This window comes from Teleopsis dalmanni, chromosome 2 (genome assembly GCF_002237135.1).
Source record: "Teleopsis dalmanni isolate 2A chromosome 2, ASM223713v2, whole genome shotgun sequence".
NCBI lineage: Eukaryota > Metazoa > Arthropoda > Insecta > Diptera > Diopsidae > Teleopsis > Teleopsis dalmanni.
The window spans coordinates 157,314,535-157,328,205 of NC_051847.1; the positions used below are offsets into that span (position 1 = coordinate 157,314,535).

The following is a 13,671-nucleotide window of genomic DNA, read 5'->3' on the forward strand; positions in this document are numbered from 1 at the left end:
AATTGCAACATACTACCTTCGATATGCAAAGATTAAGATCGACTGAATGAGACTAGATTCTTAAATGTTTGATGAATTGATTTTATGGTTTTTTTATGATTTAAGTTTATGTTAAGCGGCTGTAAATATTCGTAATTTAGAAAAATTCAATTATGGTTTTTGAGAATGTGTTATACAGTTAAGCAGTTTACAAACATTTAAATATCTGATAAGTTTTATAGAAAAACCACAGAATAATTACAAACGTTTTTCAAATTGCCAGAGGATCTGCAAAAAAAAATTTCTCTTTGGCAAACTGTTGAATTCTTGATAAAAAAATAAAATTTTATTTATTTTAATTGAGCAATTGACTTAAGTTAAGTGTCATTAAAATAAAACTGTTAAGTTTTTTAATTGAAAAGTACTAAAAAATTTTTAAAACCCAACTTTCGAACGTAAAGTAGATAGATAGTACCGCTGGCAATTTATATCTTAAGTCTTGTTTGGTTGAGTGTTATATATTTTTACTTAATTATCTTTAAAATCCAATTAAAACTATTATAATTACGGCAATCCAGCATTTAATTTAATTTAAAGATATGCGTTTTTAAATTAATTAATACATTGTGAAAGTACATATTTAATCTATTACTATCAACTATAGCTATATTTAATAATTATTATTCTATTTTTTTCTTGCAGCATGTTCAATCAAAGGAAAATTAATGCTTATTTATTACTCGCCATTGTGACCACAAACTGCGTTTTGCTCACTTACGCCTACCCACAAAATGAGGCCTACCAGCGACGAATTCAAAGCAGTTCCCCGCAGCAGCAGCTGCAACAACAACAACAACAACAACAGCAACTCTCACCTGTCTACTATCCCGAAACAAGCGTAAATAGCGGTCGCAAGTTTGCAGTTAAACCAAATGCCTCAAAGAAAGTGGCATTAGACGACATCGAGGATGACATAGAAAGCAATCAAATACAAGAGTCCACCAGTAATGCATTCTCCTGGTCGAACATGTTGTCCACAGTCTTAACGATGTTCTTCAATGGTAATGCCAACAATGCGCCCACAAAATCGGATGATGTTGACAATACAATCGGTTTTGGTGGTTCTCCGTGGGCGAATGTTATTTCAATGGGTGAGTGGAACTTATTGCTTTGAGAAAGGTTTCTCTTTCGTGTAATTAATTATATATTTACAAATTTTATTTAATTCCTTTGTATTCACCCTTAGGCTTGAAAATCATAAATACACTATTGGGCGGAGGTGCACCAAGCGATGGCATTGATAAAGTCGACAATGGCGGTTCACCGATGCAGGTGAGTTTCATTGCATTTTATTAAAAATAGTTTAGTTGCACTTTTTCACGCTTATTTAGTACTTTTACACTGTAAATATTATTTCGTTTTTATAAATTACGATTTCAACTAGTATTTATACTAATTGCTAAGCTTTTAATCGCTTTTCCCACCCACCAAATTAATTTTTGAGTTACAATTTAACAGCAATTATTAACTCAACGGTTCAGATTATTATTTCAGTTATTGTTATATGGCACAATATTACTTACATTTACTTAATTTAAAATATAGTAGATATATTTTTTACCATGAAAGCTGCAGGAATATTTTTTATAACCTATATCTGTCCTTGTGTCTACGCTAGAATGCATCCTTCATATTAAAACTTTCTGAATCGTCCAATTGGTTAATCAGACAGTTTAAATAGTTTCTTCCGATCTTTCACTGATACACATTTCTTTTGTTTTGATGATATTAAATAAATTGTAGCAAATGTTCTTCATTGGTTTATTGGATTGGAGACTAGAGATATGGTTTTTAAAACAGTCTTGATATTTTCCACTTTTCAACAGTCCAAATCTCTAGTCATTTAGTTGAATAAAAAAATAAGTTGATCTATTGGATCAATAAAAAATCCAATAGAAAGTAAATAAATTGCATTCTATATTGGGTTCACTAATTACTCATATAGACAAAAAACGAATGATCTGATCTAGTCTATGTTTTTTAAGAAATAATGTCAACAAAATTAGTACCATAGGCAAAATTAAGAAAATATTTAAGAAATATAGAAGTTCTTTATGCAAAAAAGTACGAAACTATTATTAATCTTATTAATGTTGAATTTTTCGACCTTCTTTTATATGAAAATACTTCTTTGTTGTACAATGAAATACTTTTATCCTATAGATTATGCTTTATTTAGCTTTGTTTTTACCTAAATCTGGAAACAGGATACGTTTAAAAGTTTTCTATATTTTATTTTGTCTTCGATTCGAGATGAGAGGTTTTTACGATCTCCGATCTGCCACTTTCGTTTGCCTTAACAAGATCACTAATTTTTGCGGTAATTCCTATTAGAGAATAAAGTACATCAGATGATTTGTAAAATTTAGCTTTGACAGTAGAAAACGATCTGGTACTTTGAAAGATAACAATGAACTAAGTTATCTAGTTGGATATTAGTTATGTTTATTATAATCTCTGCAAAAACCTTAAGCTAAATCTCTGTTAATGCTTACTAATATAAGAAAGAAAGATTACGACTGTGTCAAGTATATGAAAGAATTTTTAAAAGTGATTCTCTTAATTCAAATCTTTTTAAATTGTTTATTGTTGTTATAAGTTAATGTTAAAATATATTAAGTTTGAAGAACCGGTACTAAATCAAGCATTACCATTAGAAACTAAAGTTAATCTAAACCCACCATAAAGTTTTTTTATCTTTGAACTCGATTTCAGTGCCAAAAATTTTTGTTCCACTTATGGAACTTGAATGTCTTTCAAATTAGGTTTAAATAGAAATATTGCTACGATAACTTGGGTTACTATCATAAGTTTGACAGTGAAAGATTGTCAGTTCCATCTAGTGGTTAAGAAACGTCTCCATTTATGTGATTCTTTTGGTTCAAGTCTTTTAAAAAATATTGTTACTGAATTGTTTATTGATATCTGTAAGCAGGGCGCATAGGCAACGCTCAATAGCACTACAAGTCCACCTACCGTGTCCTTAACTATTATATATAGGGTCTTGGTAACAATCGGTTGAACCCAACCTAACCTAAAGAAAGAAATTTATTGTTTTGCAGTTATAAAAAAATCCAGAGTTATTTTTAACGATTTAGTAGGTACAAAAAAATAATAAAATCAAAAAATTATAGTTCATATATTAAATCTTTCTTGGCTCTTTCCTTTACTGACTTGAAGTTGTCATAGATTCATTCTTCATTCAATACCATCTTCTTTGGCTTAGAATCAGTTAAAAAAAATTTTTTTTCTCCACTTTAATAAATTTGTATAAATAATAAAATAATTTTTTTTGTATATTTCCCTATTTGCAAATTATAATTGATTTGGTGTTTGGTTTTATGGTTTCTCGCTTGCAACAGGGCATCTTAGCAGCAGTGCTGTCTTCGGTTCTTGGCACCAAAGATCCAGATCAAGTAAATTCAATGGCCAAACAAGCTGGAGAGGTAAAACACTATAAATTAAGTAAATCGTATCGTTAATAGCAATATTAATTATAATTAATAATTCGTTCATGATTAACTTTTTCATTACATTTTATAAATAATTTTCATTTTTAATTTTCTTAATTTACACACACGTTTCGTTTGCTTTACACTTAAAAGTTGTAAAATTTTTAAAAGCACCAATTACCACTTTGCCTTTAATTGAATTTTATTCTCTTCATCAACTGCAGTTCATACAAATTGTGATGAATCTATTGGATGCACTGAAGACTTCATTCTCGCATCGTTCGTTGACTGCGCGCTCGCTGGGCAAACGTGATTCAGTAAGCGATGCCACCGTTGCAGGTATTTCGATGCTTAAAGGTTATGTGCGCACCTACCGTAATGCGGATGAGAAATGCATGCAACGTTATATGTGCGAAGCGAATACGGAGTGCTTACGCGAGATTGGTGGCAGCAGCATCTTCTGCCAATTGGGATCGTAAGTTATAATTGAAATCACTTTGCCGCGCACAGCTACTCGGAATAAATATGTTAAAAATAATTTTATTTGCTGTTACAGTTATGCTACCAGTTTTCTACTGGACCGCACCAGTGACGCACAGTTCGAGCACATCTATGAAGCCGGACGCAGAGGGCGTTCAGGTTTCGACTGCAATCAACTTTATCTCGAATGTAATGAAGTTTAATCCGATGTTGATGTCGTTTGTGCAAAATGTTGGCTAAGATACTTTTGACTGGATTTCCATTTAAATTAGACACGTAAAATAATTATTTTTCGATTTTAGGTTAATTATTTATTTATTTATGCGAACAAATCAAATAAATATTAATTATTTATTTTAATTTAATAGTTTTAAAAAATTAAAAATAAAAAAAATTTAAATAAAAAACTTTATCCGTGTGCCAATCATTAAGTTTAAAATCAACTTAAACATATATTTCTAAACAAGGCTGTATAAAATATATGTAAAGTATGTATATCTCTACATAAGACGATATATGCGTTAAAAGTTAGTAACACTATTTCTACAATTTTCACAAGACTTTTATGTGTCTTGTCATGTTGGTCAAAACAGTTTTCTTTAATAATAAATATTGGAATTTGCAATACATGAGTAATTTTTATGCATTAATTTGGTGCTTGCTACATTTGATGAATTATGTAGATTAAAAATTCGTATACATAAACTCTGAATGGTTGCATGTGTATAGAAAAGCACAAGAAATATTTTGAAAAATAATTTAACATTATTTTTGGTTTTAACAAATTCCTTATAAAGTTCTTACTTTAGCTGTTTCATGTTCCGTTCTGGCATTAAGAATAAAATATCCGTATAAATGTAAAATAGACTATATCAAAAAAATTATAAGAAAAATATCATTGAGCTTGTATTGGTTTCATCATCTTTTCAACAGCACCAAAGCATGAATATAATTTCAATGCACTGACTGCAGTAAACTGTGTGAAATCTGTTATAAAACCCAATTTTAATTGACAATTTCACTTAAGTATGACATGGGCCATTAGGAATAAATATGTTTATTTTGTGTGAATATGTTTACACATAAGTATCTTTTAAATAAAGACACAAAAATTGTATTAAAAGTAGGTGATTAACAATTGTGATATGACTTTACGTATAACAATGCCTTTTCATTATGACAGAAAAGAGCGTCAAATTGCCGTTACCACTCGTCATATAACTGTCTATATAATTTAGCAATAAAAATGCAATTGCTTAGTTTTCTTGTGGGCTTTCGAAATGTGATAAAAACAAATTATATAAAATCTAATTTTTAGATTAAAAAAGGGTTGATAGATAAACATATGTAAAATAAGCAATACTTCTTCCGATAAGTTGATGATAAGTTGATATAACATTCTTGTACTACGTAAGCAGTCAGCAGGTTATGGTTAGTAACACCACAATAAAATGGCCCTTAAAATTAAAAATTTAATAATTAATAACTTTAATTACATATATTAGGTATACTAAAAAGAAATCCATTATTTACCCAATAGATGGCTTTAGTGAGTTGTCGAGGTAAGCTAGATGGCGTTAGAAATATGAGATTTCGTACTAAAAAACTTTTGCAAGTTTGGTTGCCTTAGTTTTACTTGAGCGCGCATCAAAAATGGGCGTTAGCAAGGAGAAAATATGCCATATTTTACAAGTTTTTTTTTATAAAGATAAAAACGCAGGCCAGGCGGCAGGAAATGTGAATAGTGTTTATGGTCTTGATATTGTAATACCCTAAACATGCGCAATTTTGGTTCATTCATTCTGTACCGTTAATATCGATGTCAAAGATGCATCATGCACTGGAAATATCATAAAATTGTTGAAAATATCTATAAAATTATGAAATTTGTCGAATCTGACTGTAATGTTACAGTCAAGCACTGTTTTGATTCCCCAAAAATTAAAGATTGTACAAAATACCGATTGGGACTATTAGACTGAACATAAGACCATAAGACTGAATACAAAAAGAAGCTGGATACATGGGTGCTACTGAGTTAACGATAAAAACCTCATAGACCGAATATCCATTTTATAATCGCTGCTAAATCGCAATAAAATCGGCCTATTTGTGAAGCGGTTGGTGATTGGTGATGAAAAGTCGTGATCGAATCGTGATGAGATAGTTAAAATGGTGCCAAGCTAGGATTGACGCGCAGGGAGGTCATGCCGTATATTTGGGGGCATTGGCTGGAAATTATCTACTATGAGCTGCTTCTCTGCGGTAAATCTGTCAACTACGGCTTAGAACTGCACTGTTAACAAGTGGATCGTCTGAGGGAAGCAATCGCCCAGAAACGGCCAGCATTGGGCAATAGGAGAAGAATTGTGTTCCATCAGGGCAAATCTAGCCCACACATATCAAAAATGACTCGCCAAAAGCTTAGGGCGCTTGGTTGCGAAGTTTTTATGCTTTCAATTTTTAGTCCTGATCTGACACCAAGTGATTACCATCTGTTCATATCCACGGCGAACGATGAATAATTTTTCTGATGAAAAATTCGCTTCAAGAGCGAATTGTGAAAATCAACTGTCTCAATTTTTTGCCAATAGACACGAGGATTTCTATGAGAGAAGCGTAATGCCTTCAAAATGGCAACAAGTTATCGAACGAAATGGTGCGAATTTGAACTAAATTGGATCATTCTAACTATGGTAAATAAGCCTTTTATTTCTTGCAAATATATATTAATGGATTTTTTCTTATTATACAGATTATAATTTAATCAAATAAATTTAATTAAATATAATTTAATATTAAAACTAACTATTATAATTATTATTTTAAATTAATATCATATTTAATTTTTTTTATTATATAAATTTGAACAAAGCCTTTGTGTATGCTTCTCTTATTAAACTGTTATACTTATATAACAGTTTTGTTCATTAGCGCAGTGATGGATTTATCTCAGTTATCTCCATTATTGGTTTGCTTGCGCCATCTATTATTTAATTTTCCAACATTTTTTGAACAGCGAATACTTTAACCAAGTAAGGTTTCTGCTTACTGCCTTACATTTTTGCCGTTATTTCTGACCTACATTAACACATTTTAGTTTGGGTTTGTCATTTTCAAATTAAAAATTCGTTACACATTTGAGGTCGGCCATGCGTACTCCTAACGCACTTTCACACTTTAACACTTTCCGACTTTCCCCTTGCAGTGTGACATCACACACAGTAACGGGACGGTAACTTGTCCGACGAAGCATTTGTAATCTTTACGATTTGACGTTTATTTTATGAACTAAAGCAGAGCACAGAAATAAAATGTGGACTCAATGACACGTTAAAATGTTTCGAAGAACAGACATCAAAGTTCAGCAGACCGAAGCATTGCAGATATCCAATGCAGAAATTATGAGTTGTGATTTTAGTGTTTTTATTGATAAAAAAATAAGTAAAAAAATGTATATAAATAAGCATTGAGTTCATAAAAATTATTAATAACTTGGAAAGATTTATAGCAGAGCTGTAAACAGTACACTGCCAGGTATTGGGTCTAATACACACGTACATCTGGATGTAATTTGTTAGAAATGATATTTTATTTCTTGGAAGTTTATTTTTAGTAGCAAAATTATGTTTGATTTATTAACTATACAATATACAATGACTGCGAATAGATATTCAGGATGTTTTGTAATAACAAAACATTACGCATTACGATCTAGATAAATATTGTAACCCCTTCACGGACTTAGAGATGTTCATCTAAGTACTTCCTATGTTTATGAATTAGTTCCGGATAAGCCCCCAAAATTTAATTTGAGGTTCTATTTCTTTCTTTAAAAAACCTATAGTTTAACCTATCACCTTTTAACTGTGACCTGTTAGAGTTCTTGCAGTGATTTTGAAATTATTTCTCCTTAGTTGCTTGCATTCCTTAATTCGTTTTGGTTTTATAGTCCGCTTGTTTCTGATAGCCCCGGTAGTCTATCTCAGTACAGCTTTCTTTGTTTTTGTTTTTTGGATGAAAATAAATTACCTACTCCCAAACCCCAGAATGGTTCCGGATCTATAAGTAGCAAAGCTTTCTAGGAAACTTTGGTTATTTTGTTGCCGGAAATTTCAGCTTGACTAGAAATCTGTAGAATCTCTATCTGATTGTGTTGGTCAAAAAATCAGCTTTTCGAGACACTCTAAAAGCAATGTTAGTTTATTTTGGTGTGGACAATGTTAATCACTGTTTCTTGTTCTGTGTAATTCCCCCAGGCTACTGTTCCATAAGTTAACATGGTTCTGAGAATTGTTGTATAAAAGCAATTTTGGTGTCAGGAATATTTTAACAGCAATTTTTGTTATTTTTTCAGTGTGAAATCTACACTGTTATTTGAATACAAGTTATTAAAAATAAATAAAATAAAATAATGGTTTATTCAAGTAGCCGAAGCCAATTGGTCAGTTCACTCAATATTGACAGATGATAGCAACTATACCCATACCTAAAACACCATCTTTCAAATTAATAAATACTCGTTTGTTTTTTCTGAGTTTAAAGAAAAATATGTGTTTATAGTACACATATTTAATTGTAATATTGAAAATAAGATATGAAATAAGTGTGAAAAATTGTCACCAAATCAGATATAAGCAAGAGAAGTTACACCTTTTGCAAAATGTAGTCTTGTTTTTATAACCTCTAAGATCTATTTAAGTGCCGAAGATTATAGTCTCGTTTAGGGATTAGAGTCTTAGAGTCTTGTTTAAAATTCTTTTTTAAATTAGATTAATTTATTTCTTAGCGGGGTAAAGCTAAGATAACGAAAAGGATCATCTTAACTCGTGTTACCGTCGCAACAATATGGAATGTGAAAGAATATCGTTTCATCTTGAAAGAGATGAAACTGTCAGTCACATTTTACGACTGTCCGACTTTGAAGAAGATCTGAAGACACCATTAAAAAAAAGATATTTAAAAGCTTTTTTGAGCAATTTTTCTAGAAAATGTTTGTTTTATTAGTTATCTTACAAAGTTGTTGGAAGATGTATTAGAACTGAGTTTTAGTAAGAAACACAGAAAATGAGTAGCTAGCTACTTGTGAGAATGATGTTTTTGCAAGTAAAATTTGGACATATACTATTTCATTCATTGAAGAAGTATATGAATATCTTATATATATTACGAAGCAATCAGATTAAAATATGCTGGTGATGATTGTTCATCCCATTTTTTTTTAATTGTCTTTACTATTTAACTGAGTAAATAAATGATGTTTTTTTCGACTACTATTGAAAAGTAATTTAAAGACGCTGTGGATAACAATAATGACAATACTGTATGGCAATATTAAGACAGTTGAGTAGGAAAACTAAATACAGCAAATATAATATTTATGTGAGTACTAGTTTCAAAATAATTTACCAATAAAATAAATAAAAATGTATTCATTTGATTTTATAACATCAAATACTAGTAATTTATTGCATGTGCTCTACTTCAATCGAAGTGGTCACATCTGCGTTATATCACATTGAACTTAAGATGGTGAAATATTTTCTAAATAACTTTAATGAATATAGTATCTCAAGCCTTTTAATTCATTTATAAAAACTAAGAAGTGTCAATAGAATAAAAATAATAAATTTTTATTTTCACAGGATATCCGTATTTAAAGAATCGAAATACCAAAATTTATATTGTAATTCATCCACATACGTAGGCGTACCATTTAAAGTTGTTGTAATTGTTTTATAACGAATCACTCAGTGTAGCAAATGAATTCTGAATATTTTAGATGAAATGTTATCTTTCAAAAGAGCAATTCATTATTTTTGAATAAATAAATTTCGAACTTATTGATTGCAATTACATTTGAAATTTTAGATTTTACATGAAGCGTTGTCGCATAAAATGAAAATAAATTCAAAATAGAAACCAAATACATGCCTCAATGCCATCTGATGAATGTATGATGATCAAAAACTTTGGCAAAGATATTTTGTCTGTGTTGTTGTCATTTATTTGGACACGAAATCCAACATTTTGGTCCTACTAACTACGAGTTTAAGTATCTTGTATCTACAACTTAACAAATAGGCATATTGCATTTGTTCAATAACTGGCTGAGATGAGATGCTGAGAGTGTAAATTGCCAGTTTTGTTATGCAAATTGCCCTTGTGCTCACAGGCGTATGCAGTTGAAATGTTTGATTTGAAGCGAAGTGTTAAATGAAATCATCTGCAGAAGAATTTGAGCCCAAAAACAAAAGTTCCACCGAATAAGATTCTGTAGTTTGAGACAAATGCTGATGCAGTTTCAAATATTGTAGCAGATGTGACTGTGGTCGGATGTGCCATCTAACCTAGGCTCCAAATGCTCGTAGGTGCATATAAGGCATCAGTTTGCAAATCATTCATGTGCCTCTTGTAGGCGGGCGGTATTGGCTCAAGTGAAATGCAACTACTTCACCATAAGCACACAGATTATTGCTGCAAATTGCAATAGTTTCGTTGTTAACAACTGTTGTTGCTCAAGCAAAGTTGGCACTTGATTATGCACAAAATGAAAAGCAATAAATTCTTAAATGTTTGTTTCACAACTTTTCAGATTTTTTCTTCCTAAAGTATAGCTCAGCTAACTTCTAAGTAGGAGATTGGAGATTGAAAGTTTTCCATTTTAAGTTTGTTGTCATATTTGGTTCAACACTTGAACTTTAAAATTATTCATGCAAATTAAATTTTAATGGGACTTAAACCAAATAAAAATAAATGGATTTTATATTTTTAAATTAAAAAGAAAAATGAAATTACAATAATAAATAATAAAACATGAAAGGACGTGAGAACACATGCACGGAAACATTTAATGAGATCAATATGCTAAAAATATAGTCCCACTTTCAACGATATCGGAGTTGTGCTTGTAAAAAAAAAGTAACTTGCTCTATAAGAATTAAGAGTATAAATATCCTCGCCTTTTCTAGAACTGGTGCAGTTCAAAGCAATAAATTGCTTTGACTGTTTCTTTATATGAGATATATAGCGATATAACTACATCAGAGAATTGCAACGAGAAGGAGTATTTTAACAGTCAGAGTACACTGACTGATCGCTATAGAAATTATTTAAAAGGGTTTTCGTTAACGAGTCTGGATGTTTATGAATTAGCGTCACAAGAGTCCGTATAATTTTCTAAGTACAGTAGCATACATTGCAGATGACTCATGAGTCATAATATATACTCGCGTCATATGAATCAATGAATGTACTCATCGAAAATGAATGATTATCGATTTGACCAGTTTTGGCATTAGTAGAAATTTTGTGTGAGCGCTGTTGTTTGCTAAGCAAAAAATTTGTTATGGACAGAAAAGAATACAGGCAAAATTTAGTTGACTATAACATAATACTCGTGAATGATTCATAAATCACTTACATTATTTTTGTGTCAAGTGTCGATGCTTATGAGTACCATATGAAAAGATTACATTATAAATATTATAGGTGCTGTCAGCTGTATGTATGAATCAGGTGGAGTTGAATAAAAGAAAAAAAGAGTCAGAATGCGTATCATTGCAGTTTTTTTATCTAAATACATCCACAGCAATAAATTCAATTAGATTTTGTGAACACGTCTTCAAACATGAAATTTAAATGGTCACAAAGTCGCTCTTATGGGTCTTAGCATTGAAACTACTTCTTAGTGTTATAAACTACTCTACGGAACATTTCATATGCATGCATTATTAGGAGGTAATTTTCGTTGACTTGTGGGTACATAGCTGGTAATAGCTCGCCACAACTTAACGTCGAGGGATTGAGGACTACCAACAAGAATTTGAGAATCATCATATATAAACTGAAAAAATCGAAGCATATTTTTTTTTTAAATTAAATTTCATTAAACTCATTATTTCAGCAATTTTAAATAATTATAAATAATACATATTTAAACCTTTATATAAAGGTAAAAGTATATTATACACAGTGGTATAATATATGTACCATTTTATTGAAATCGTTTGGTCATAAAATAATATATATATGAACATAGTATATAATAAATGCAAATAACACCATTAAAATATTAATGGATTGGTTTCATTTTAATTCGAAAATTATTTGTATTCATAATGAATTAAAATTTAGTTTTGAATATTTTTAATAACTTTTCCACTAGTAATCCTCTCGTATTTTTTTTTAAGATCAAGTTTTCATTCCGATTAAACAAATAATATTAAATCTTAATTTTTTTCTATCATATATTTTATTTTTTTGTTTATTTTAATTTTTAAATATAATCTGCTTTCGGAAATAAAATGGGAATATTGACAAAAATTAAAAACTTTTTTTGGAGCAATCAAGAGCCTACACCTAAAAAACGGGTATATCCTTCAGTTGGTAAGCATAAAAGACGTCAAAAACCCTTAGCATCGAAATATGAGAAAGAACTCATTAAGCAGAAAAAGATTGCAACGGAGAAAATAATAAATGATAATGAGGAACGTTGGAATGCCTATGTTGATGAGAGACGTTTTTCAAAATTTCTTGAAATTTTAGCTTTGAAGAATCCTAAATTAAAGCCAGAAGAAATTGAAAAAGCTGGTTGGGCGGAATGGCGTGCATTGAGTCCTGACGAAAAAGTTCGTTATGATCGTGGCGGCATGTATTGGGATTTAAATAAAATTATAGTCATATCCGAAATGGATCTAAAGAAAAAAGTTAAACGGAATAAAAAAAAGGGCGTTAATAAGAAAGGTGCTAAGGGGAAGAAAAAGTGTGGGAAGAAACCGAAGCGTAATGCGCGTAAAAAATGAAAGTTCTGGTAAATAGATTATGTTTTCATTATTATTTTAAAACAAGTTAACTTCATTATTACAAAATATTAATTATAATATAATTCAAGATTATGTATGCTTCGAAGAGCATTGCTATGCAATTAAAATCGGATGTGCTCTTCTACTTCTCAGATACATTGCAAGGGAAAATTAAAACTATGAGTGAAAGTAAGTAGCTTCATAGTTCAATTTTTAACAAAATATAATAAAAATATAATAAAATATATTATTATTAGCAAATAATATAATGTATTAATACGAATATATTATATCATTTATAAATTATAAATAATATTTATTTTTTAATTTATTTAAACAAATAGTTATTTTTATTTTATAAAAAAATTCCAAGTATTAGAACCTTTAACATCAATAGCACCTTTAAATAACTATATTTAGATTTAATCATACCCTGACTGTATACTGGATATATTCTGATTGTGTCATGCCTCTATACTGACTATGTCTTGATTGTATTCTAATTGTGTCTTGAGTATATGTTGGATTGGATCTTTACTGTGTCCTCTTTGTAAACATAACTACATAAGTTAGTACTTTGTACTTTTAGTTCAATTTCAATAATTAATAAAATTTGTTTTTTTTAGCATGTGGTGTGCTTAGCAGTTGTTTTATTAATACTTGAACCTATCATTTTATTTAAATAAACTACAAGATACCAAGAAAATGTGTTCAAAATATAGGTAAGCTGTATAATCTTTCTATTTTTAAATATAGTGCTTTGATATAATATAATTTTTTTTACTTTCAGACTAATAACTGGAAAAATTGATTGTTAATATCCTAACTAAAAACTTTGCTTAAATATATTTTACACAAACTTATACGAATCTAAAAATTATGAGTCTTAATAAAAA

General features: G+C 29.9%; 1 protein-coding gene and 1 long non-coding RNA gene across 3 annotated transcripts; both read left to right on the plus strand.

The window, feature by feature from the left end:
- Positions 1 to 682: 682 nt before the first annotated feature.
- On the plus strand, positions 683 to 4,217 carry LOC119684459. Of its 2 annotated transcripts, XM_038098503.1 has the most exons (5): positions 683 to 1,130; positions 1,226 to 1,311; positions 3,402 to 3,485; positions 3,716 to 3,966; positions 4,048 to 4,217. In XM_038098503.1, exons 1-5 carry the CDS (start codon positions 683 to 685, stop codon positions 4,172 to 4,174), a joined length of 996 nt encoding a protein of 331 aa, XP_037954431.1. In that variant the 3' UTR covers positions 4,175 to 4,217. The 2 variants fall into 2 exon arrangements, with proteins under 2 accessions (XP_037954431.1, XP_037954432.1); XM_038098504.1 differs by lacking the exon at positions 3,402 to 3,485.
- Positions 4,218 to 12,233: 8,016 nt separating this feature from the next.
- Positions 12,234 to 13,671, plus strand: LOC119682403. Its single transcript, XR_005252583.1, has 5 exons — positions 12,234 to 12,783; positions 12,865 to 12,964; positions 13,196 to 13,343; positions 13,402 to 13,497; positions 13,566 to 13,671. It is a non-coding gene; the product is annotated as an uncharacterized LOC119682403 (long non-coding RNA).